The sequence below is a fragment of the Aedes aegypti genome, chromosome 2 (genome assembly GCF_002204515.2).
Source record: "Aedes aegypti strain LVP_AGWG chromosome 2, AaegL5.0 Primary Assembly, whole genome shotgun sequence".
Classification (NCBI taxonomy): domain Eukaryota; kingdom Metazoa; phylum Arthropoda; class Insecta; order Diptera; family Culicidae; genus Aedes; species Aedes aegypti.
Genome location: NC_035108.1, coordinates 460,870,725 through 460,893,440, shown reverse-complemented (window position 1 = coordinate 460,893,440; position 22,716 = coordinate 460,870,725). Strand labels below are relative to the sequence as shown.

General features: G+C 38.5%; 2 protein-coding genes across 2 annotated transcripts in view; one reads left to right on the top strand and one right to left on the bottom strand.

Annotated features, from left to right (window-relative positions):
- The window catches only part of LOC5569712 (maternal protein tudor), a 72,852-nt gene extending 67,005 nt beyond the window's left edge, over nt 1-5,847 (bottom strand). Inside the window, exon 1 of the mRNA XM_021848178.1 lies at nt 5,617-5,847. The gene's annotated coding sequence lies outside the window, so the exon portion shown is untranslated. The remainder of the gene's footprint in view (nt 1-5,616) is intronic.
- Nucleotides 5,848-11,087: 5,240 nt separating this feature from the next.
- Nucleotides 11,088-22,716, top strand: part of LOC5569708 (serine/arginine repetitive matrix protein 1) — an 87,520-nt gene continuing 75,891 nt past the window's right edge. Inside the window, exons 1-2 of the mRNA XM_001658649.2 lie at nt 11,088-11,341; nt 18,426-19,001. Coding sequence (XP_001658699.2) covers nt 11,219-11,341; nt 18,426-19,001 — 699 coding nt within the window. The 5' untranslated portion in view covers nt 11,088-11,218. The remainder of the gene's footprint in view (nt 11,342-18,425; nt 19,002-22,716) is intronic.

The window sequence follows — 22,716 nt, the reverse complement described above, 5'->3', positions numbered from 1 at the left end:
TGCGTAGCATATTTCCGATTTACAGACGGAGAAAATGTTCACTGTGCGTTTGTAGAGTCAAAGGCAAAAGTAGCTCCTTTACAACATTTGTCTATCCCGAGGAAGGAATTAGAAGCAGCTGTATTGGGAGCGAGATTGCTGAAGGCGATAAGTGAGAATCATTCCTTCGAGTTAAAGAGACGTTTCCTTTGGACTGATTCGAATGCAGTTGTTTCATGGGTAAAATCAGACGTCAGGCGCTATAAACCGTTCGTGGCTCACCGTGTTGGAGAAATATTGAGCATAACGAGACCAGAAGACTGGCATTGGGTGCCTTCAAAAGACAACCCCGCAGATGATGTTACCAAATGGGGAGAGGCGACACAAATAAGTTCCAGTAATCGATGGTTTTGCGGTCCAAAATTCCTATATCAAGCAGAATGCGACTGGCCAGAGTACAGAGGTGGAAAGCCTTGGAAATAGAAGAAGAAGTACGAGCTAATGTGCTTTTCCATGACATCATCTTGCCAGATGCAGTATTATCAAGGGTGAAGCACATCTCGAGATGGAAGGTACTTATTCGAATGGTGGCATCAATGCACCGTTTCGTTTCGAACTGTCGACGCAGGATTAACAAGCAACCGATAGAAGCGTTACCTACATCGAAAAAAGGCACTGTGAAGATTCCAGCAAAGCTAGTTCCGTTACGTCAGGAGGAGTATCTGTTGGCGGAGAATCTAATTTGGCGTGTAGCTCAGAGTGAAGAGTATGCTGACGAGGTGAAGACGTTAACGATCAACGCTCCGTCATCGTAATCATCGTCATCATCGAAACTACAAAAGCAGTTTTTCTGTTCTAAAATAAAAAATATTCCATGAAAATATGTTCACTGTGTGTCGGTTGGAGAACAGAATACAGTGAACACATTTTCCTGTAAATTTTCTTGATTTTGAACGAAAAAACTGCTTTTGAAAATTCCTAAATCAATGACGGATCCTGCCCCCTTAATAAAACATCAAAATTCGCCCATTGACCAGTTGAGAACAATCGAGAAAAGCAGTCCCTTGTACCGGCTGTCACCTTTCTTGGATGAATATGGAGTAATGCGCATGGAAGGCAGAACAACTGCAGCCAGCTATGCAACTTGTGATGTACGGTTCCCGGTAATTCTACCGAAAGAGCACATGATTGTCCGGAAATTGGTAGAGTTTTATCACCAAGAATGTGGTCATGGTAGCCGAGAAATGGTGATAAACGAAGTTCTTCAGCGATTCTACATTGCAGGACTGAGATCTTTGGTAGAAAGAGTAATACGAGATTGCCTTTGGTGCAAAGTTCTAAAGGCGAAGCCAATTGTTCCTAGAATGGCACCACTTCCAATATCTCGGTTGGCGGTAAATGAACATCCGTTTTCATACGTTGGTCTAGATTAATTCGGACCAATAGAAGTGACTGTTGGGCGGAGGCGTGAGAAACGTTGGGTAGCATTATTTACGTGCATAACAGTACGTGCCGTGCACTTAGAAGCTGTCCACAGCCTGACAACACAGTCGTGCGAAATGGCAATTCGCCGCTTCGTAAAACGACGTGGAAGCCCGGTTGAAATTTTTTCCGACAATGGGACAAACTTTGTTGGAGCGAACAGGGATTTGGAAGAACAAATTCGAACTATTAACGCTGAATGTGCCGATACGTTCACTGGAGCGAGAACAAAATGGACGTTTAATCCACCTGCAGCTCCCCATATGGGGGGCGTTTGGGAGCGCAAGGTACGATCCGTGAAAGAGGCGATGGCAGTATTTGCGGATGGAGAAAAATTGACAGACGAAATTCTACAAACTACTCTTGTAGAAGCAGAAACTTTAATCAACTCACGGCCATTGACATATGTATCCACTAACATACAGGAGGATAAAGAGGCGCTTACTCCAAATCATTTTTTGATGAGTTGCCCTTTAATAGATTGTATGGCATCAAGAAGTCCAACAGAACTAGCAGATCGACTACGAAACAGCTATAGCCAAGCTCAGTACTTGGCTGACGAATTGTGGAAGCGTTGGCAACGGGAGTATCTACCCTTGTTGAACCGGAGAACGAAGTGGTTTGACGAAAGCAAACCCGTGGCTATTGGTGACTTGGTATATGTCGCGGATTCAGAGAAACGAAGAACTTGGGAGCGTGGAGTAATTGAAGACGTTTTTCCTGGAAACGATGGAAGAATACGATCAGCTATGGTACGTACTAGCACAGGATTGAAGAAGCGAGCAGTGGCAAAATTAGCAATTCTGGAGATCGGAGCCTAAGAGTGGTAAGCGCAGTAGTGACTACCATCGACTACAGGGCTTACGGGGCGGGGAGATGTTACGCGGGGATAGAAAGTTTGCGCTCCGTGGACGCGACCTTCAAAGTGTGTGGTGGAATGTCAAGGTTTTAGACAGATGCAATGACTGACAAATCTAGGGCGCTGACATCTTTGATGTGTACAGCCACAAACAAGACGTTGTTGATTGGATAGCCGCTCTTTAATTGAATTATTAAACATAAAGGAATTGAGATAGAATAATTTAGATAATAAAATTGAATTTGAATTGTATTCAAGCAAAAAAGCTGCAAGTGTTGGAATAGTTGATTGATAGTTGCCGAAGGAAATTGTAGGGAGTTTGAATTGTTTGAAGGTTGGATTGATATTGCGAAGACTAAATTTGTAAGTTATTGTAATACGTGTAATGTTGTGAATTTAAAGAACCAATATATTTCTAGTTTTGAGTGTGTCGAACAACAGTACTCCAGAAACTGGTTTTTCGTTATGCTGCCTCGAACACCTCCCAAAAACATGATATAGCCATTGTTTGAGCGGGAAAAATTGCTAAAGAAGTTACAGTAACATGCTCTTTCGTGTTATTAAATAAAAATAAGATTTCATTAAACATTTTAGGACCCAATTCACTATGGGAAAACTTACTTTTACTAAAAAAAATCGCCAGAGGTCGCCCATCGACCTCTATAAAAAATCTGAACACAGATCTCTATAGGTATTTTTACGATGAACAACATTGCCGAAGACCGCAGAGCAATCCGAAACTGTTATGGGACCTAAATGCAATCCAAAAAATGGACTGGAGCGAGAATCTAAATTTTGTCCCACACTAATGTAAACGTTATTCAACAATGCTACGATGAAGAGAAGGTCCTATCTTCCAGTGGTTATAGTATTCATCTTGGGTCATTAATTTACTTAGAAACAAGGAACTACACACTCGGTTACCAATGGCTTTTAGGGCGAGATCACAAGTTATGCGAGAATTGATCATTTCGACCAAATGACCCGGAATTTAAAAAAAAATGGGGCATCACGTTCCCGGATAATCGACTCCAACCTGTATGGGTTCGTTCAAATATTACGTAACGCAACAGGGGGAGGGAGGGGGTCTCACATAGTGTTACGATTAATACAAAAAGTTAAAATTTTCCATAAAAAGCTGTTATGTGGGGGAGGGGCCTTCCTTAGCCGAGTGGTCCGCGGCTACAAAGCAAAGCCATGCTGAAGGTATCTGGGTCGAATCCCGATCGGTCCAGGATCTTTTCGTAATGTAAATTTCCTTGACTCCCCTGAACATAGTGTATCATCGTACCTGCCACACAATATAGGGTAAATTATGTATTTTGGACAGGCTAAGGATATGGCTGGAAACAGCGATCGATTAACTGCATAAGTTACTAATATTGTATTACGTAATGTTACTTATATGCTTGATGTCTTATTGTACTTTGAGTTTCTGGGGAGAAAAAAGCTTACAAACTGTAACATTAGCTGCCAAAATAGCGTTTTTAGCGGCTTGTCTGTTATACATTTCGGACATCAAATATGCATTTCGGACACCCTCATGTGAATATAATTTGGACAGGGGCGTTGTCTCAATATCCATTCAATGTTTTCTTAAAAAGACGGTCATATCATAATGTTTTAAGAGTTTACATGTGACTTATGCATTTTTTCGCTTATTGGATGTGTATATTAGTGATAATGATTTCATTTAATGCAAGCAAATATCATCAGATCCACGAAATACGCCTGCATGCGACATTCCAGTGCGTTTAATCTGTTGGCCAAATTATATCAACTGAACAAAAACCGTAATATATTTTGGACACCACCTGATTTATGCCCTATATACTCATGTTAAGATTTTAGATAAACTTAGCATCAATTTGAGACATATTTTATCTTATTCTGAGCGCTATTATTGCGTTTAATGTATGTTCTTCAAATGTACATCCTCTTGCAGTCGTAGGTTTCACACATGTTCTGTTGATACAATTTTGATATTTTTGAAGCCAATTTGTAATTGTTATGAAAATGGTCATCATTAATAAGTAGCATAGTGTATTAATAATGCAATACATAGTTATTCGTACGTAAATTGTTCATCATCTCTTTGTAAATGAGCATAGAACGACCAGCCTGTCCAAATTATATGCATGTCCAAGTTATATACGTTACCCTACGAATGCGAAAATGGCAACTTTGGCAAAGACAGCTCTCAGTTAATAACTGTGGAAGTGCTCATAAGAACACTAAGATTAAAAGCAGGCTCTGTCCCAGTGAGAACGTTAATGCCAAGAAGAAATGAGGGAGGGAGGGGGTCAAAAATTGGCAATTTTTGCGTTACGTAATATTTGAATGATACCAATTCAAAATTTGAGTGTAGGCCAAAATATAAAATAAATATAAATGGATCGAAAATTAGTACTTTTACCCTACGCAACACCCCCCACGCACTCTTATACACAACTTTGTTTAGTTTAGTATGTTGTCTTTCAAGTGATAAACAATCCAATTGGAATAAGCCATTTTACGAGACGTTCGAATGACGTTTTCTGGCGGGCCGCTCATTGTTGATGTTCAAAAAACTAGCATGACATCTAAATGGCGCTGATCACTTTTTTGTTGGCGATGACGTCCCCGTCTCTTTCAGCGCATATTTCTACCCAGTTCACATGTAAAGTAAATGAAAAATATCTTCCCTGCCTACTGATTTAAATTTTTCATGCGAAAATTAAAAACTTTGTAGCATTGCCACCAGCGCCATTGTTGAATATGCTCCTTCCAAATGTAGCGCTAGAAGTAACGTAAATAAATCGGCCCGCCAGCAATTTTCAAAGCTGGTAAACAAACGGAAACCATATGATTCGAAACGTCTCATAAAATGGCTTATTCCTATTTTCCAATGTTTTTCTCTTTCCGCTCTCGTGGAGATTGCAAAACAGAAAAAAATCAATCGCGCTGCTTTGCTGCTTGCAGACTCCACTTCACTGAGACTGAATAGAAAAAAAAAATCGAAAAGAAACAAGAGCAATCGTGCCGAACAAACGGTGAGCGAATTACATCGTCTTTTATCCCCTTCTTTTCTTCTATCACTACACGCATCTCCCTTTACCCCCAATTTCCCCTACGAACAAAACGCAGCAACCATCGACCGAAAACGACGAAAGTGTTGACGCTGCAATCAGCGAAATTTTTATCCCAGCCCCGAACATTTTTTTTTCATCCCTAATTTTCCACCGCAAAACTAAATCCCCCCGGATTGAATCCGCTTCCCCGGGAAGCGAAAACCCGACCATTCCCAATGAACTTACTTTCGTACTGGAAAAGCTGCCAAGTATCGAGTTTTATCACCGCAAAAGTAACGCACTGCAAAAACTGCAACTTTTCACCGATTTCTCGCACCTCTAATAACCTAAAAAAACACCATCCGATTGATGATATGGAAGAGTAAAGGAATTTCGCGATCTAACCACACAGAATGCAACAAATGGAATGAAGAACGAAACAAAAGCTTCGCGGAGCGAGAGAAATCGAAGTCGGATCGTTTGATGGTATGCGTGAATGCGTTACATGCACTCCCTTCAGGAATGGCGTGAAATGTAACCAAAAATCTAGCGCGTGCTAGAATAAAGGCGTGGCTAAAATGATCGATTTTTTTTATCGATATTGTTCGTTTTGTTGACGATTAGATAAGCCAAGTACGGTCCTGAAACGTAAATCACTCAAGTAAAATTTCTCCTTTTTACCAAACTAATTTTGACAGCTGATTCAGTATGAGCGAAATGTCACTTTTACTTGCGGAATAATTGAGCGGCACATTTTTCCGTTCGGAAAAGTGACAGCTCCCTTCGATTTGTACAGCAGGCGTTACAGACGTTATGAAATCAGCTCTACTTTTCAGCAGCGTACAGCTAAAGTAATTTCGGTAGCGGAATCATTCCTTGACCGTTTCTTGTCCTATCGTTTTGCACAGTACTTATGATCAGCGTACCGGCCATAGTCGTGTAAATTTTTAATATGGGGAAATAAATACTCCCACATCAGTTTATATGACAATCAAGTAGAAGCACGCACCTTGCATTCAATGTACAATCCAACACGTTTGTTTTGTTGGCCATTAGCCTGGGACACGGTTATATGAAAAATTTAGATTCTTGCTCCAGTCCACTTTTTGGATTGCATTTAGGTCCCATAACAACTGTGCAAAATTTCAGCTCGATCGGACAAACTATATTTTAGCGCCAGCCGTTCAAAGTTTGTATGGGATTTACTGTAGGAAAACTTACATTTGCAAAGAAAAATCGCCATAGGTCGCCCATAGTGCTCTATAAAAATTCTGAACACAGATCTCAATAGGTATTTCTTTGATGAACAACATTGCCCAAGACCGCAAAGCATTCCGATGCTTGTGAAAAAAGTTATTAAGCATAGACTATTCAGTAATTTTGCCCGATTTTGTTATTATTATTATTCCTTTACGTGTTAATCAACGTCGCGTTGCCAATAGGTTTTCATTGAATAACTTTTTTCACAAGTGTCAGATTGTTTCGCGGTCTTCGGCAATATTCTTCATCGTAAAAATACCTATCGAGGCAGGATTTATTTCAAATATTTTGTGCATTCAATTTTACCATGGTACCATTTCGACAGTAAAAATTACTATATCATGGTTAAAAACTTGCTGCAAGCCAGAATCGAACCGAGGATCTTGCGATTGTCAAGCGCGAACGCTTACCGCTCGGCTATCGATGCGGTTGGATAGAGAGGCACCAAAACGCAAATAAAAAGCGTTCTTGATATCTCAATCGTTATTGGAATAGTAAATTTAAACACTTGTTCATGGTTCTCATTACTTCAAAGCTTGTTTCAGTGTATAGGGCTTGCGTTAAAAATAAACAAAACAATGAATCCATTGACTACCTTTCAATTGTTTTCTTTACCAGTTTAATGATTTTTTTTTTTGTTGGAATCAGGATTCGAACCCACAAGTAGGATGATGATGTGCTGGATGCCTGGCGCGTTGGTGACCTGTGTTAAAGCTGCTGATGTAATAAGGTAGGATAAAAGTTCCTTATAAACGAAGCCACTGTGTGTGTTAACATTACTATTCGCCCAGTTATAACGAATTGAAAGAATTCTCTTCGGCGATTGATTTCCTTTCCTCACTAAATGAAACATCAATAGCAGTGCTGGGAATGGTAATAGTAGTAGGCTTGAATTTTCGCGAAAATCACGTGGCTCTCCCAGTACAGTAGTTCAAAAACGTGAATCTCATCAAGTAGCCTATGTTGGGTGCGCGAATTTTCTAAATCATGAGTGTAATTGAAAGCTCTAAATGCGGGAAATACAACATTTCTCGCGTAACTTTTCAAAACGGCCTATCTAACAATTCACACATTTCGAGTAAATCGAGCTTGAAGGTTGTGAAGATATATTTTGAAACTGTATCAAAATAAAACAATTTTTCCCCACTGTTTTGGTTGTAGAGGGAAGCAGTGTAATAGAGTTCAACGTATGAAATGAAATTTTTTTGTTACATTGGACATTCATTTCGGTCATTTTGTTTCAGTTATAGTAACATCGGATAATTTGATTTGAGCACACAACAATCATGATTTATTTCATTTTGTATCCACGTGCGTTGAACTGCTTCAACATTCAAGTTGAACTACTCATTTTGTTGCGGTGTGATAATCGCAGGCACCAGCTGTGCTTTGTTTTTATTCATTTGAAGAAGGGATGAATAACCTTCGGGTTAAAGTCTCTCACGAACAACAACAATTTGATTCATTCAATGCCACGCCGACACTTTTTCCCCCCCGTCTATGTGTCCTATGTAACAACAGAAGGAGTAGAAACGTTGAGCTCGTTTTTATGGCGGTTTCGCCCACATGATCATGTGAGAGTTTCCCACTGCATGACATGGTGGTGGTGACGGCTGTGTTGCAATCAGCACCAGCCGTCGGTTGAAACAAGAAATTGCGGTGACGACGCCGTCCATCTTGTTGTAGGAACTCGAGAAAGGAGCCCACGTCTAACAAATACATACAGCTTCTCCTCTCTTCGGTGATTGATCGCTCTGCAAATATGTGTGAGCAAGTCGCGCATGTACGTTGCTCGTGTTGCTGCCGGGAAGCATATTTATATGCTTGATCGACCATGCATCTGAATCAGATTGATACAATGACATCATGATGCTCAATCTTGTGCTCAATATCATTCCCCTATATGCACGCAATGCGCTAATAATATCAAAAGATATGTTGCAGCTGATCCAATCCAGCGAAATGGTAAAACATGGTTTGGCAAAAAGACCAAAATACAGTTTTGTGTAACTCATTCTCTTTTTGCCACTTGAGCGTTTTCAATTTTGCGAGGCATTGCGACTCTGAAAATATCGACTGAAATGATTGAGAAGCAGTTATTATGGCATTCTATGCATCTAAGTAGTGTCTCAGACACGCTTCTACAAATCATTCTACCTTTTAAACTCCATTCCAAAGCTTTATTCAGGAATGTCCAATGTAACATTAGAATCGTGTTTATTCATAAATGTTATATAGGACATGTGGTTGGTTCTCTGATCAAAGGTCCAATGTAACAATTGATTAAAAGCGATGCAGTTTTGAACATTGGTCATTTTGTTAAGCTTTGAATAGATTAATTTGTTGTTAATATATCAGAACGAGCCCAAGTAACCACAAGCCTTATACCATTGCATTAATTTGGTCGAAAGTCAACATTTTTTGCATTAATAATGTTATCATGCATTTATTCAATAACTGTCAAGCAATGATGCATTTGATTAACATTGTAAATGCTTTGTAGCATTATTTTAATATAGCATTATGCTAAGCGTTCAGAGTGAATATACAGTTATGCTGTCATTCAAGATTACATAACCTCATTAAACGCACTCGAATCTGTAACACTCGCTCATTACGTTATGATATGATTAAGATATGGGAGAATAATGAAATGACTTTCATTCATCTCGAACCCCCATTTCATGATCTAAGGATATATGTATTCATTCAAATTTTTGTATTTTATCTATGAGACTCTTTTATTCATAAGAAGCGGGAGGAAATGTCGATCAATTTCTCTCCCCCGAAATCTGTTTAATGCACTAGGGCTTTGTTTTGTGGGTTAAGTTCTGTTATTTCCTCTACGAGAAAGAATGGAGATCAAATTATTTCTATTGATGTTTCATTTGGTGAGGAAAGGAAATCAATCGCCGAAGAGAATTCTTTCTATTCATAATAACTGGGCGAATGGTAATGTTAACACACACAGTGGCTTCGTTTATAAGCAACTTTTATCCTACCTTATTACATCAGCAGCTTTAGCACAGGACACCAACGCGCCAGGCATCCAGCACACCATCATCCTAGTTGTGGGATCGAATCCTGATTACAAAAAAAAAAATTAAGCTGGTAAAGAAAACCATTGAAAGGTAGTCAATGGATTCATTGTTTTGTTTATTTTTAACGCAAGCTCTAAACATACATTATTTTAAGCTAATATACATCATGAACCCTAAATATACAAACATAAATGCTGTAGTAGGGCTTGTGCATTAAAACTGCTTTACCAAGTATTGCATTAATTTGGTTGTTGTGGGGCCCTTTCCCACTTTAATTATGCTTTATAAAGCTCTTAAAGATTATGTCACTTTAAAACAAAATCTGATAGCATACTATAGAGCAAACATAAAGTATTCATATATAGCTTCGTGGTTACTTGGGAGTGTTCTAGTGTGCAGCTAAGTGGTGCAACGCAAATGATTTGCAATAGTAATCTCGATTTGTTTACATTTGTTACTTAGGACGTTTTGAAAAGTTACGCGAGATTTTTCTACAGTAATTCTGGGTTACCCTTAGCAACGGGTGTTTTGCTATTTTCAAGGCTTTTTGCCTACAGCAGCGATGGGCGTGAGTTTCACTGGCTTCGCTGACTGTGATTGGCTTTGCTTGGCTACTGTAGAGTGAATTTCAAGATTTTTCCCAACCCTGATCAATAGAAAGAATTTGATCACCATTCTTTCTCGTAGAGGAAATAACAGAACTTAACCCTCAAAACAAAGCCCCTTGCGCATTAAAAAGATTTAAGGGTAGAGAAATTGATCGACATTTCAGAGTCTCATAAATAAAATACAACAATTCTGAATGAATACATAATCATTTTTCCGGTCAATTTAACTATATTTTAAGGTTAATTTGGAGATAACTAAAAATATAGTTGAATTGACAGTATATTTTTAAACATAACTATACCATATAGTTCTTGACAACTAGGGTAAGTGTACCAGTTATGGACATAGTGGTTCCCTATTTCGCCATACGTGATTACATTGATGTCTTCAAATTTTGAAAATTTGTGTGTTTTGTATTCCTAAAATAAAAGCAAATTTAGTCTGCACAAATCAAGTGGCGTTGTGTATTTAATTTAATCCTCTATTAGGGTCCATTCACAAATTTCATAACGCTAAAGGGGGTGGGTGGGTGTCCTCGTGGTGTTACGGCTCATACAAAATTTGTAAAATATTCATACAAAAAGCGTTACGAGGGGGTTGGTGGGTGTCGAAAATGGCCATTTTTGGCGTTATGAAATTTGTGAATAAACCCTTATAGTATTTTCAACTGCAACGCTGTTCTCAGTGTAGGGTATTATATATAAAGTATTTTTTTTACTACAACGCTGTTTTCAGTGCACGATATCAAAAAGTTTCTGAAGGGAAAACAAACATCGGATCACCTCACTCGTAAACGATTTTAAGCGACCTTGCCTCTCGCCGGCATCTTGTCAATCTGAATTTTTCACTTCGTGTGTTCGATGCGAGCTGCCTCTTTCTTTTTAATTCCGTGAAAAGTGTCCGAAAAATCGAACGGAACGAAACGTAAATTGGTCGCGATGGAATCGTGCTGCCGCGCGTGTTCGCGTAGTGATGATTTCCGGCGGTTTTCGTTGTATGCGGTCGCGGAAGTGAGCCAGGAAGTGATCGCCAACATGATACGAGACACCAGCGATACACAGGTACTCAAAATCCAAACCCCCCGAACGCTATCCTCCTTCGTTTGTGATGTGACTTTTTCCCTAAATGGAGGATGCCACCCAAACACATCGAAAAGCGCATTCTGAAGTGGGAAATATTTTTATGAGCGCTTGAATAAGCTTTATTATTTTTCCTTTTCCTGTTGTAATTAGTAGGATAAGAAGATTATTGTACATCGTTAATTATTAGTAGTCGTTTTTACCGCGAAAATAACTTTCGGAGCGCATAATATGTGAGAATTTTGGTAAAACAAACTGTGAATATTGTGGCAAAACAGTCAACAGCTTCAAATTGTCGTCTTTTTTAATAACGTTTTTGACATGATTAACATGATTAAAGTCCAAACGTACGAATAAAACTATTGGATCCAGTATAATGTGCTTGGGATGGGTGGGAAAATCAAATGAGCATAGGCTTCCATCCACTTCCCATCCCAATGTCATAAATTGATTTTATAACTTATGGAAAGTGGTGCTTTTGTCAGTATTTAGGGGGATAAATAGCTGGATGGACACATTGAGCAAATGCTTATTTTAATTGGTGGAACACAAAACTTGGAAGATTATGAAAATTCTCATAAGCTTTTTAATGAAGCGAAACAGTCCTCAAAATGGGCTCAATACAAAAGAAAGCTTTGACTGAATATAACAGAGAAATAAGAAAATCTAGAAGAAGATTTTGGGCTCAAGTGTCAAAATATAAGCTGTACGCCAGTAGTTGCAAGACTACAGAAAGTGCTTGCAAAACATCACATGTTTATGCCTGGGTCCTTGAAACTAGAGGCCGGAGTTTATACGAAAAATCCGAATGAAATCTTAAATTTGATAATGGAAACTCATTTTTCTGGGTCGATTTCTTGTGCTGATTCGAACAGCACTGAAAAAATTGAGGTGTGAACAAGATCTTGCAGACGTAATCTTTACAAATGCGAGAGCGAAACACGCTATAAGGTCTTTTCAGCCTTACAAATCTGCAGGAGTGGGTGGAATATTCCTAGCACTAATTCAAAACAAAAAAATCAGTGTTGGTTCCGTTTCTTATTGAGATGGCGAACTCAAGTTAACTATGTTCCATCTGTTTAGAGAGCAGTGTAAGTTATCTATATTCCAAATCATATATTATATATTATATAATATCCATTAGTCAATTTCGTTGAAGAGTATGGAAAAAAGTGTTGTATGATTTTATCAATTCAAAATACATACTGAAGTGTCCACAATCTGACTCTCAGTTTGCTTATACCTATCTGGTAAGTCATCGGTTACGGCACTTCATACATTGGTATCAAAAGTGGGAAAAAAACTCTTTCAGTGTTCTTTCTTGGACATTAGGGAGCCTTCGACAACGCTTCCTATTTTTGAATTACTCGTGCAATGAAGAAAAGGAATTCCAACAATAATTTCATTAACTGTATTAGTAATATGCTTGCTAAAAAAGAAATCACTTCAGAGCTGGGAAGTTCATCTATAACAGTAAGGGCTACAAAAGGGTGCTCACAAGGACGAATCCACTCACCTCTATTGTGGTCCTTAGTGATAGACGATCTTCTAAAAGCTTAAAAGAAAAAGGTTTCGAGGTTGTAGGATTTGCAGATCATATAGTCATTATTATGAGATGAAAGTTTGACTATATCATTTCAAAAATAATGCAACCTTAGGGCCAGCCACAGACAAACAGACGTCATACTCTCATCAATGTCCATCGACTACCTTTTTAACGGTCGATTCAAATATTGCTATTTGCGTTTGACATGCAAACCCAGTCTAACTGGGCTTTAATCGCGGTAACACAAAGTTATACAAAGGATACTTGGCAACCATGTTCCGTATCACCGCCAACCTAGCAAAGAAAATCAATCTTTGACTTCGCCTCCCTTGTTGAAAATCTTACCGCGTTAGGTGTTCCCGCATTTGACATTTGCATTTCAAACGCACACAGCAATATATTGTAGGTGGTAAATTTTCCACCCGCAGCGCTCTCATAGTTTTTGTTCGCGTTTGACGTTTACACACTACCGCCATCTGTGGGCCCACCGGCCAAACACACAGATTTTAGCATTGGGCGTACATGTTCTCTCGGCTATGATTTTGACTGCAATTTGTTCTAATTGTTACGTCTGTTTGTCTGTGGGCCAGCTTTACCCACTCTTGTTGTATTTAGGAGTACCTTAACATAAATCCTTCAAATTACTACTTTTGTATATTTTACAAGGAAAAGGAAGTTCATCTTGAAAGCCTTTTAAGCTTGCACTTTAGTGAACAGGTAAAAAATAGGGGTTATTTTGGATTGTAAACTGAATTGGAATGCCTCCTATTGAGTATGTGATAAGTACCCAGACAACCGTCAGTGCAAAACCAACTGATTTTCTTTGACTCGAAATCGTGAGATGAATTAGCAACAATCATCAACGACGCGTACAAATTTCAATGACGGCCTACTTCGCCTTAAGAACGATTTGAAAACAATCATTATCATCGACTGTGAAAAAGCAGTGCTAACGTGTTCATTTTTTACATTCCTTGAAGCTCACGGTGGTGTTCTTAGCTCACCCACAGCGGATTTACGAATGTGCTTCCTAATTGCCTATTTTTTACAATTTATTTTCGTAAGATAAAAGGTATCTTTAAACGGGATTGAGTTTTAGAAATACATAGTTAGTTATCATGTTCTGGAGAATCAAAATCCAAAATTTTCAAACAGGTATGTTTTTCAGGGAGAACACTCCCTAAAAATAGTGATTTTCAAGAACCTTGAAGCACAAACCTCAACCAAACTATGTTTAAACTTGCTCCAATCATAAAACCGTGTTCGACAAAAGTTCGTGGAATTGAATAAACCACTATGTAGAGGTATTTCCGATAAGTTTTAATGTTTCGTTCAGTAGTTATGAATTTTCAAACTTGAAAACAATCGAAAAACACAATTCGGCACCGCTCAAACGTCAAATTCGTGAACTTGTGCATTGGTCCATGGAACAATGCACGAGTTCACTAATTTGACGTTTGAGCGGTGCCGAATTCACTAGTTGCCATGATCACGTAAGTAACACGGCACCACTCAAACGTCAAATAGTGAACTCGTACATCGGTCCAAGGATAAAGACTGGATGAAAACTGTGGACAACTATGATATCCCTTATAATGTATGCGACACGATGCGTACAGGTCCCAATGTAGGTCAAGGCTCCATAAAATTCTTCACAGATTACTCAAAAATTGGGACGCAAACTGGAGCAGGAATCTACGGCCCTGGAACACACGTTTCAGTGGCGATGAGAAACTATCCAAGCAGAGAATGTTACTATACTAAAATGCGCTCATATTGTCTCAAAAGAAAAGACAGACATGCGAATATCCGTATTTTTCTGATAGTCAAGTTGCATTGAAGCGCTTTTAAGTGCTCATCGAGACTTGTCTGGGAATGCACTCTCTAATAGCGAAAGGTGTGCCGGTAATGAAAAGGCAGACGAGTTTGCAAATCACGACTCAAATATAATAAAAATATGATAATTTACTTTTGTTTAGAGAATTTTTTTTTTTTTTTAAGGTGGAACAGTTTGGAATCATCTTCCCAGATTGCACTAAAACTTCAAAGGCACTAATCCCGCGAAGGAAGCATCCAACAACAGTGCCCTCCTTAGTTTGGCTTTGTGCACTAGCAGAAAGCTTAAAATAAGAAGATCAAGAAAGTTTGCCTACTATTTCTCCAGTTTTGTGCCTTCGAAAACGCGAGTAGGGTCAAAAGTCGGCCATTGTGACGGCCATCTTCGGATTCCGAAATGTTTCACCTTAAGCTGACCCATCTTGCTCCGTGCAAAAAATAACAGGGCGCGATTTGAAAATTGGAAATTTTTACCATACTGATTTTTTAACCGTTTCTTATTGCAGCTCATTTGTATTTTACATAGGCCATGGAGAAAAGAGATCCATTTGGTTCGTACCCAGTGAATTAAGGGGATGCCTTACTTGGGTGACACATCTTACCCCGTCCTACCATATAAAGAACAAGACCTTTGGGATATTTCTTTAAGAACTCCTAATTAGATCCATGACAGGTTCGTAGGAAGATAGGACATGATAATTTCTCCATAAACTGTTGATTCTTTTCTAATTTCTCAATCATCAATGAAGAAATCTTCAGTGGATACTACGAGTAATAATGTTCACTCAAAATCTTAAGCGAATCCTCCGAAAGATACGATAGATGCTAATTTTTTTTTCATCGGCATATTGGAATACTTTTATAGGTACTAGGTTACACACATGCCATTATTAATCTTCAAATTGCAATAAAAGTAGGAATGGAGCCAGGACTCTTGGAGTTGGATCCAGTCATATTTATCGCATCGGAAACAAATAGTGTGCTTTGAAAATAAATAAATACTTATCGCCCATTTCCGTAACCTCTAGATGCAATAATCCAGGGATCTCATTTAGGTCCACTTCTTTTTATTTTTCAATAGCATTTAGTCAAAAACATGTAACGCACCTTCAATATTTTTAGGAATTTAAACAAAATTGTAAGGGATTAGGGCGTTAAACTATTGTTTATTACATGTGTAAGACCAATTCTGCAATACTGCCACCTCGTATGGAACCCGTACGAAGAACGCATAGAATCAGTACAGAAGTAATTCCAGAAGAAATCGCATTGACCTCTACTGCCGCTTCCTTCATATTAAGCACGCTGCATGCTCAATAGTGCACTCAGGCAAATGGACTATCGATAAACATAGGAACCCCTTATGAAAATTCGCCACAAGAAATCGGATTGAAATTCATAAATTTGCCTTGTGAAACAAGAATTTGAAAACAAAAAACGTTTTCGCGGCAACCTGGAATCGAACCAAGAACCTTGCGATCGATAGGCCCGAACGTACACCACGCGCCTATCGACGCCTCGATGTGGAGTGATGCTAAAACGATACATAAAGCGTTCGTATTGCAATAATCGTTCCACCCTTTCATAAGGCTAAATGTATGAAATTCGATAGTCCAGTTCGCTGCGTGTGTGGGACAAAATTTAGATTCTCGCTCCAGTCCACTTTTTGGATTGCATTTAAGTCCCATAACAACTGCGCAAAATTTCAGCTCGATCGGAGAAACTATATTTTAGCGCCAGCCGTTCAAAGTTTGTATGGGATTTACTATGGGAAAACTTAGTTTTACAAAGAAAAATCGTCAGAGGTCACCCATTGACCTCTATAAAAATACTGAATACAGACCTCGATAGGTATTTTTACGATGAAGAATATTTCCGAAGACCGAGAAACAATCCGAATTTAATATGGGAATTATTTCTACAGTTCTCTCGACGACTCCTCAAAACGTTCTTTGAAAACTTTTATAGATACTTTCAATTGTTCCTTTAGAAAGATAATACAAGGTTTTAATCAGGTGTTTCTGACGTGATTTTCATAGGAAAAAGTTTAAGGATTTTTCTCTGGATTCCTTTGTATCCAAACAGAAATTCTTGTAAAGTTGCATTGGCAATAATTTCAGAGATTTTTTTTCTGAATTTTATCTAATACCTCTTACCCAACATTTCACAACATATCTTGAATAACTCTAGTTTCTGAAAGAAATATAAAAAAATCACTGGAGAAATTTTCGAAGTTCCTGAAAGAATTTCTTGAGTATTTCCAAAATAAACGTCTTGAGTAAAACCACGATGAAATTTCAGAACATTCTTGGAGAAATTTATGTAGAAAACTGTAAATGAAATACTGTGGGAATTCTTTCAAATGACAGTCAACACTCCCTTACTCGATATTCTGTAACTAGACTTCGAGTTATAGAACCATAGTGAAAATTGGTTTTCATGTTTACCTCGATAGTTCCTTGGAACGCATTTGCACTGGTTTTGTGTTATATTATAGAGATAGTCGGGTTTCACATTTTTCAAACCCGATCCCGACCCGTACCCGACTTATTTTATTTCTTCAAATCCGGACCCTACCCGAACCCGAAAATATTTCGCTATTTGAACCCGAACCCGACCCGAAACCCAAAAAATGTTAGTAAGAAAAACCCGAGTTCTAAAAGTTGGGAAGACTGGTTGGACCTTAACACGCATATCATGGAAGTTTTTTATGAACTTAGAAACTGTATTTTTGAAAAATTATAATATTTCATAAACTACAAATGCCTGATTCTAATTTGAATAGAACTATACTGAAATGTGTATATTTTAATTTTTTTAACAATCAATATAACAGAAGGAAAACCTGGTAATATAAAATTTACTGTACAACTATTTTTCCGTTAGGTACACGGAAAATAAAATGTCTTAGAAAAAACATTGAAAAATCATATTTCTTAAATAAAGAAACGAAGTAGTAGTACCTTGTACCTTTTAATTCCGCCCTATTTGCTTATCTTTGACAGATACGCGTTTGGACTACCACTTGGAGTCTTCTTTAGTGTCAGTTACTCGTATCCACAGTGGATACGACTAACTGACACTGAAGAAGACTTCACATTTGACGTCTTGAATCTTATGAAATACAAATTAAATTTTACCATTTCGATTTTCCTTTGGGGGAAAAGGAAAGATTCTTCCTAGTGTTTTTCATGATCTTGCCCCTTTTCCAATCATGCGTCGATTATATTCATTCATGATAATAATAATCATATGCTCAGATTTTCTGAGGAATCCTTAAAAAAATCATTTCAGAATTACTCTTAGAGTATTCCCTAATTCCTGTTTAGTCTATTTTTTTTTGTGTCGTTCTTAATTGGTTTCTTTTTTGTATCTTTATGATTTCTGTTTGATATTTTTTTCAGGACATGTCTAAAGTTCTACTACTTTTCAATCGCTGTAATCAGCCTTTACACATTTTAAATATGTTCTAATAAAAATCTTAATAGAGGTTTATTTCTTCGATAAAATATATATTGATCAACAGTCTAGCCAGTCAAGAAGCATTCTTAAATTTTACAGGATTGTTTAGAAACCTAAAAAAGGGAGAACATGTGCTGACCTCATATGATATGACCTATCATTGAATTTGATTAAATTGATTAAAAACTGATCGAAAAGTTATCATTTCTGTTTTTCTTCCAGGTTTCGACTGAGGATGGCTTGCCGCAGCAAATTTGTCCGGACTGTTTGATGACCCTCAGTTTGGCTTACTCGTTTCGGAAGCAGTGTCGCCGTTCCGATGCCAAGTTTCGCGAATACTGGGGCGGAAGAACTCCGTCTCAGTCCGTGGATCAGCAACAGCATCAGCAGCAGCAACAACAGCAAAGTCAACAACACCAGCTCCCTCGGCGCTCCCAATCCCAAATACCGGAAGAAAGTTCCTTCGAAGCAGTCGCCACTACCATCAAAGAAGAGGTAGACATTTACGACTACGAGTATAGTGTTCCCGCTGGCCATGACAACCAGTGGGTGATCCAGAATCCCAGAACCATCGGGGAAGGTGCGATGACAGTGGTGCACAACACCGGTGGACACTATTACGACGAAGGAGCAGCTAGTGAGACCGGTGCAGCACCTGACCGTGATGGCCACGGCATGTTGCACCCAATGGATGATGCAGCGGAAATGGGTGAAAGCTCCGGCCTCGGCCAAAAGGACGATAAGTTGAAGAAGAACGTGCCCAATCCGGAACGGTACAGCCAACGCATCCGACGCCAGGTGAGTACAGTTTTGATTGTTTTACCCTACCATCGGTAATGAATGAGAAATGCTTTACCGAGAATCGCTAGCAGAAAGCATGAAGCACTTGAAGGTGGTTGTTAAGGACCTTGCGATTTAGCAATAGCAGATTATTACACTGGGAACACTAATACTCATAAATAATACTTTTTAGCGTGCTTTACTTATGGAAGCAATTAACTACTGATCAAAGGGTGAAAACGATGGTTGTTATAGTGAAAGTTATTTTATGAAATTAGCGAATAGTTCTCAAATTGATACCTTCGTGACCTCGGTTTCGTAACCTCGCTGAGTATGTTAAGTCGTCAGTGAGCTGTAAGATTTCGTGGGAGATTGGGTTCTAAACAGTTATTTGTGATTTATGGCCGAGTCTTTTGATACGGTGAAACGATAGAAATAAACGCGCGTCTGTTCGGAGGTGCAGTCAGAAGATAAACTGTTCTTTTAATTCAATCGAGCTAGGGTGGATGCTACACGAGCTTTGAAAGCTCTTACGGATCTATTGAAGGAAACAACATCACAAGGGTCCAGGTATTTTAAACAAACCAAAAATTGGAAAGATATACTACAATAAGAAAAATGAAGGGGACGGGAATTTATAACGATTTGTGACTACCTAGTGGAGATAAGGGGCGACCCATTAATTACGTAAGACAATTTTCGGGGTTTTCAAACCCCCCCCCCCCCCACTCCCCCCATGGTAAGATTTTTTGTATGAAAATTAAAAATAAGTTGTATGGCGCGTAAGAAATCTCAAACCCCCCCTCCCCCCATAAACCCTTACATAATTAATGGACAGCCCCTAAACTACGGGATACAGCATTAGACTGATGCAAATTTGAAATTTTTGCTCCCCTATGCTTAAACGGTGTCAATTATAATAAAAATCATTCTCACAAAATTTCAAGTGATTTGGAATAAATGTGGTTGTGCACACGCCATTTGAAGGTTATATGGAAATTACTATGAAAAAGGCAAACCTTTTGTGTTCAGTCCTCTAACTGCTCGTAATAAAAATCTATGGAAAAGTGAACAAATTTTTCTCATGTGAAATCTTCCTACCTACAACTTTGCCGAAGACCACATTATGATGGGACAGGAAAATAATTTGTTACCTATTATTAAGTCTAAACCATGCTGAGATGATCATGCAATTACTATCACAGCAACACTGCTTTTTTGCTGTAGAACATAGTAGCCTGGATTATTTTGGTCTATTCTATCCGCCAGAAGCACCACTGTTGCCTGCCTGGCAGTTGGTTAAACATGCAAAATGCATACCCAGTTTATGGTTATGAATGGACCAATGCACGAGTTCACTAAATTGACATTTGAGCGGTGCCGAATTCACTAGTTGCTATGGTCACGTAAATAACACGGCACCGCTTTAACGTCAAATAGTGAACTCATGCATTGATCCATAGCAATTTATCCTGACATCCAATCAAAATGTGGTCTTGGGCAAAGTTGTAGCGAAAGGATTTCACATGAGAAGATTGTGTTTACTGTTCCATAAAATATTATGACGAAGAGATAGAGGGCTGAACACAAAAGGATGGCGTTTTCCATAGTAATCTCCGTACAAACTTCAATTGGCCTGTGCACAGTCAAATTTCTTCCGATTCATTTCAAACTTTGAGAGGATGCTTTTTACCATAATATAAATCGTTTAAGCATGGGGGAGCCAAAATTTTAAAATTTGCATCACTCCAATACAGCATATTTGATCCTATGAATTGGTTCAGTCAACACCTAAGCAATATCAAACTCATTTGCATCTCTCATTAAAAAGATTTTCGTTTCAGACTTAGTGTTGAAAAACTCAGTCTTCAGTGTTGAAATAAAACCTATACATAATTGGAATATTTGGGAGCCGGATCCTATTCTTGGCACTTTTGAAGCGTAACAAGTCTTCCAAAATGTTCAAAAGACTCAAACAAAATACGTGACAAAGAGGAGGGGGTCGACGAAGTGGACATTAGCGTTACATAATTTGTGTACCATCCCTGTTGAATGTTTCAATTTATCTAGTTTAATGTCATTTAAATTTTTACTCTTAATTTACTGTATCAAAAACGCCATAACATGATTGGTTATGAATCAAATTTACAGCTGGTAAATGTGGGTACAATCTTCCGCAGAAATGGTTTAGAATCCGTTATTGACGTTTTGTAGTCTTAAGCTTTTTGGTACCATGAACTGGCGCGATGATGATCGCTGATCTTCTACAAAATAACTATTCCGAGAAAAAGTGTAAATTGTGTGCTACTTCGTGTGCTGCACACAGTGCGTTCTCAACCCAACCTCTTTTATGACGGTTCTCCTACTAGCCACCAGATGTCGTTTAGCTTTGAAAATATTAGCTTATTGAGCAACTCTGATTAAAATAATCATGTTTGTTAAATAAAATATTGTTCCAGATATTCCGTTAATATATTCACTTGTTTTCGTTGATGAATAATCTGAGTTTGTAGTTATTAAATAGTCCTGAGAATTACTTTGTAGAGTACAGAAATGTTGTCCCGTGTGTGAATAGAATGTTGTTTGCGTGGCGTAATTTGACTGGCGTCTTGCGTATCCTCTTCTACATTGGTCGCGCCTCTAGCGGACAGTAGTGGAACCGCGAGTGATGAGACAGTAGTATGCGACAATGTTGCACTATTGTATAAGTGTAGTCTTACTACGTTCTTTGAAGGAATAACTTGAAGTGTGACAGAATATGTTGTTGCGTAGGGTAGATCTCTTAGTTCTTGTGCAGGCTCGCTGGTTCGATCCTCAACTTATTCGGGGATTCTAAACGGACTCGCCCTGACGAGTCTCAACCGGGCAAACTTTGACCTTGTCTTGCGGTCTCCAAACGAGTGGCGCATAAGCCGCAGGATTTCTCCCCGGATCGGCCAGTGTCGGCTACAAACGCTAGCGCTCTGAAGCATCTTGCTAGGAATCCGTAGGATCTCGTCTAGAATTCTCTGGATCTCGCTAAGGATTTTGCTAGAAATTAACATTTTGAGATTTCGCTGCAATATTGCTGAAAATAGTCAAGTTTTCGATGAAAATTTTCAAATGTTTTTTTTTAGGCTACCACTAGCACTCCTCAAATTCTTCTGGAAACCTTTTCAAAGTCCCCTAGATTTTGCCATAAATACTCAAAATATCCCTAGAAATCCACATTATCCCGCTAGGAATTTATAGGACACCCTAAAAATTCTAGGAGTTTATTAGGAATCTCCAGGTTTTGGACATAATCCCCAATAACCAAATATACATTCTCAGGATCTCGCAAAAACCCGCGCAAGTGTCCGCTAGGAATCTGCAGACATCTCTAAGAATCCGTTGAAATGTCTATGAATTCCCTTAAAAACCAAGAATTTCCTAAGGATTCTCCAAGGTACAGTTAGGAAACTCATAGACCCATAGACCCATAGACTCGTATCCTTGATTTAAAATCTTGTATAGAATTCTCGATCGACTCTTCACAAATCTAACGTCATTCAGATTCTCTAACAGAGAGGGAACGTAGCTCTAAATACTTGACGCAGAAAGATCAATATACACACTAATACCACAGAAAAAAAATCGCACACTTCAATTATATTATTGAGAACAAACATTAGTTTGGACTATGTTTGCATTTGTCAGGGTGGAGGTTAAATTCTTAAAAAATAATATAAAATATAGTCAAATATGCACTCTT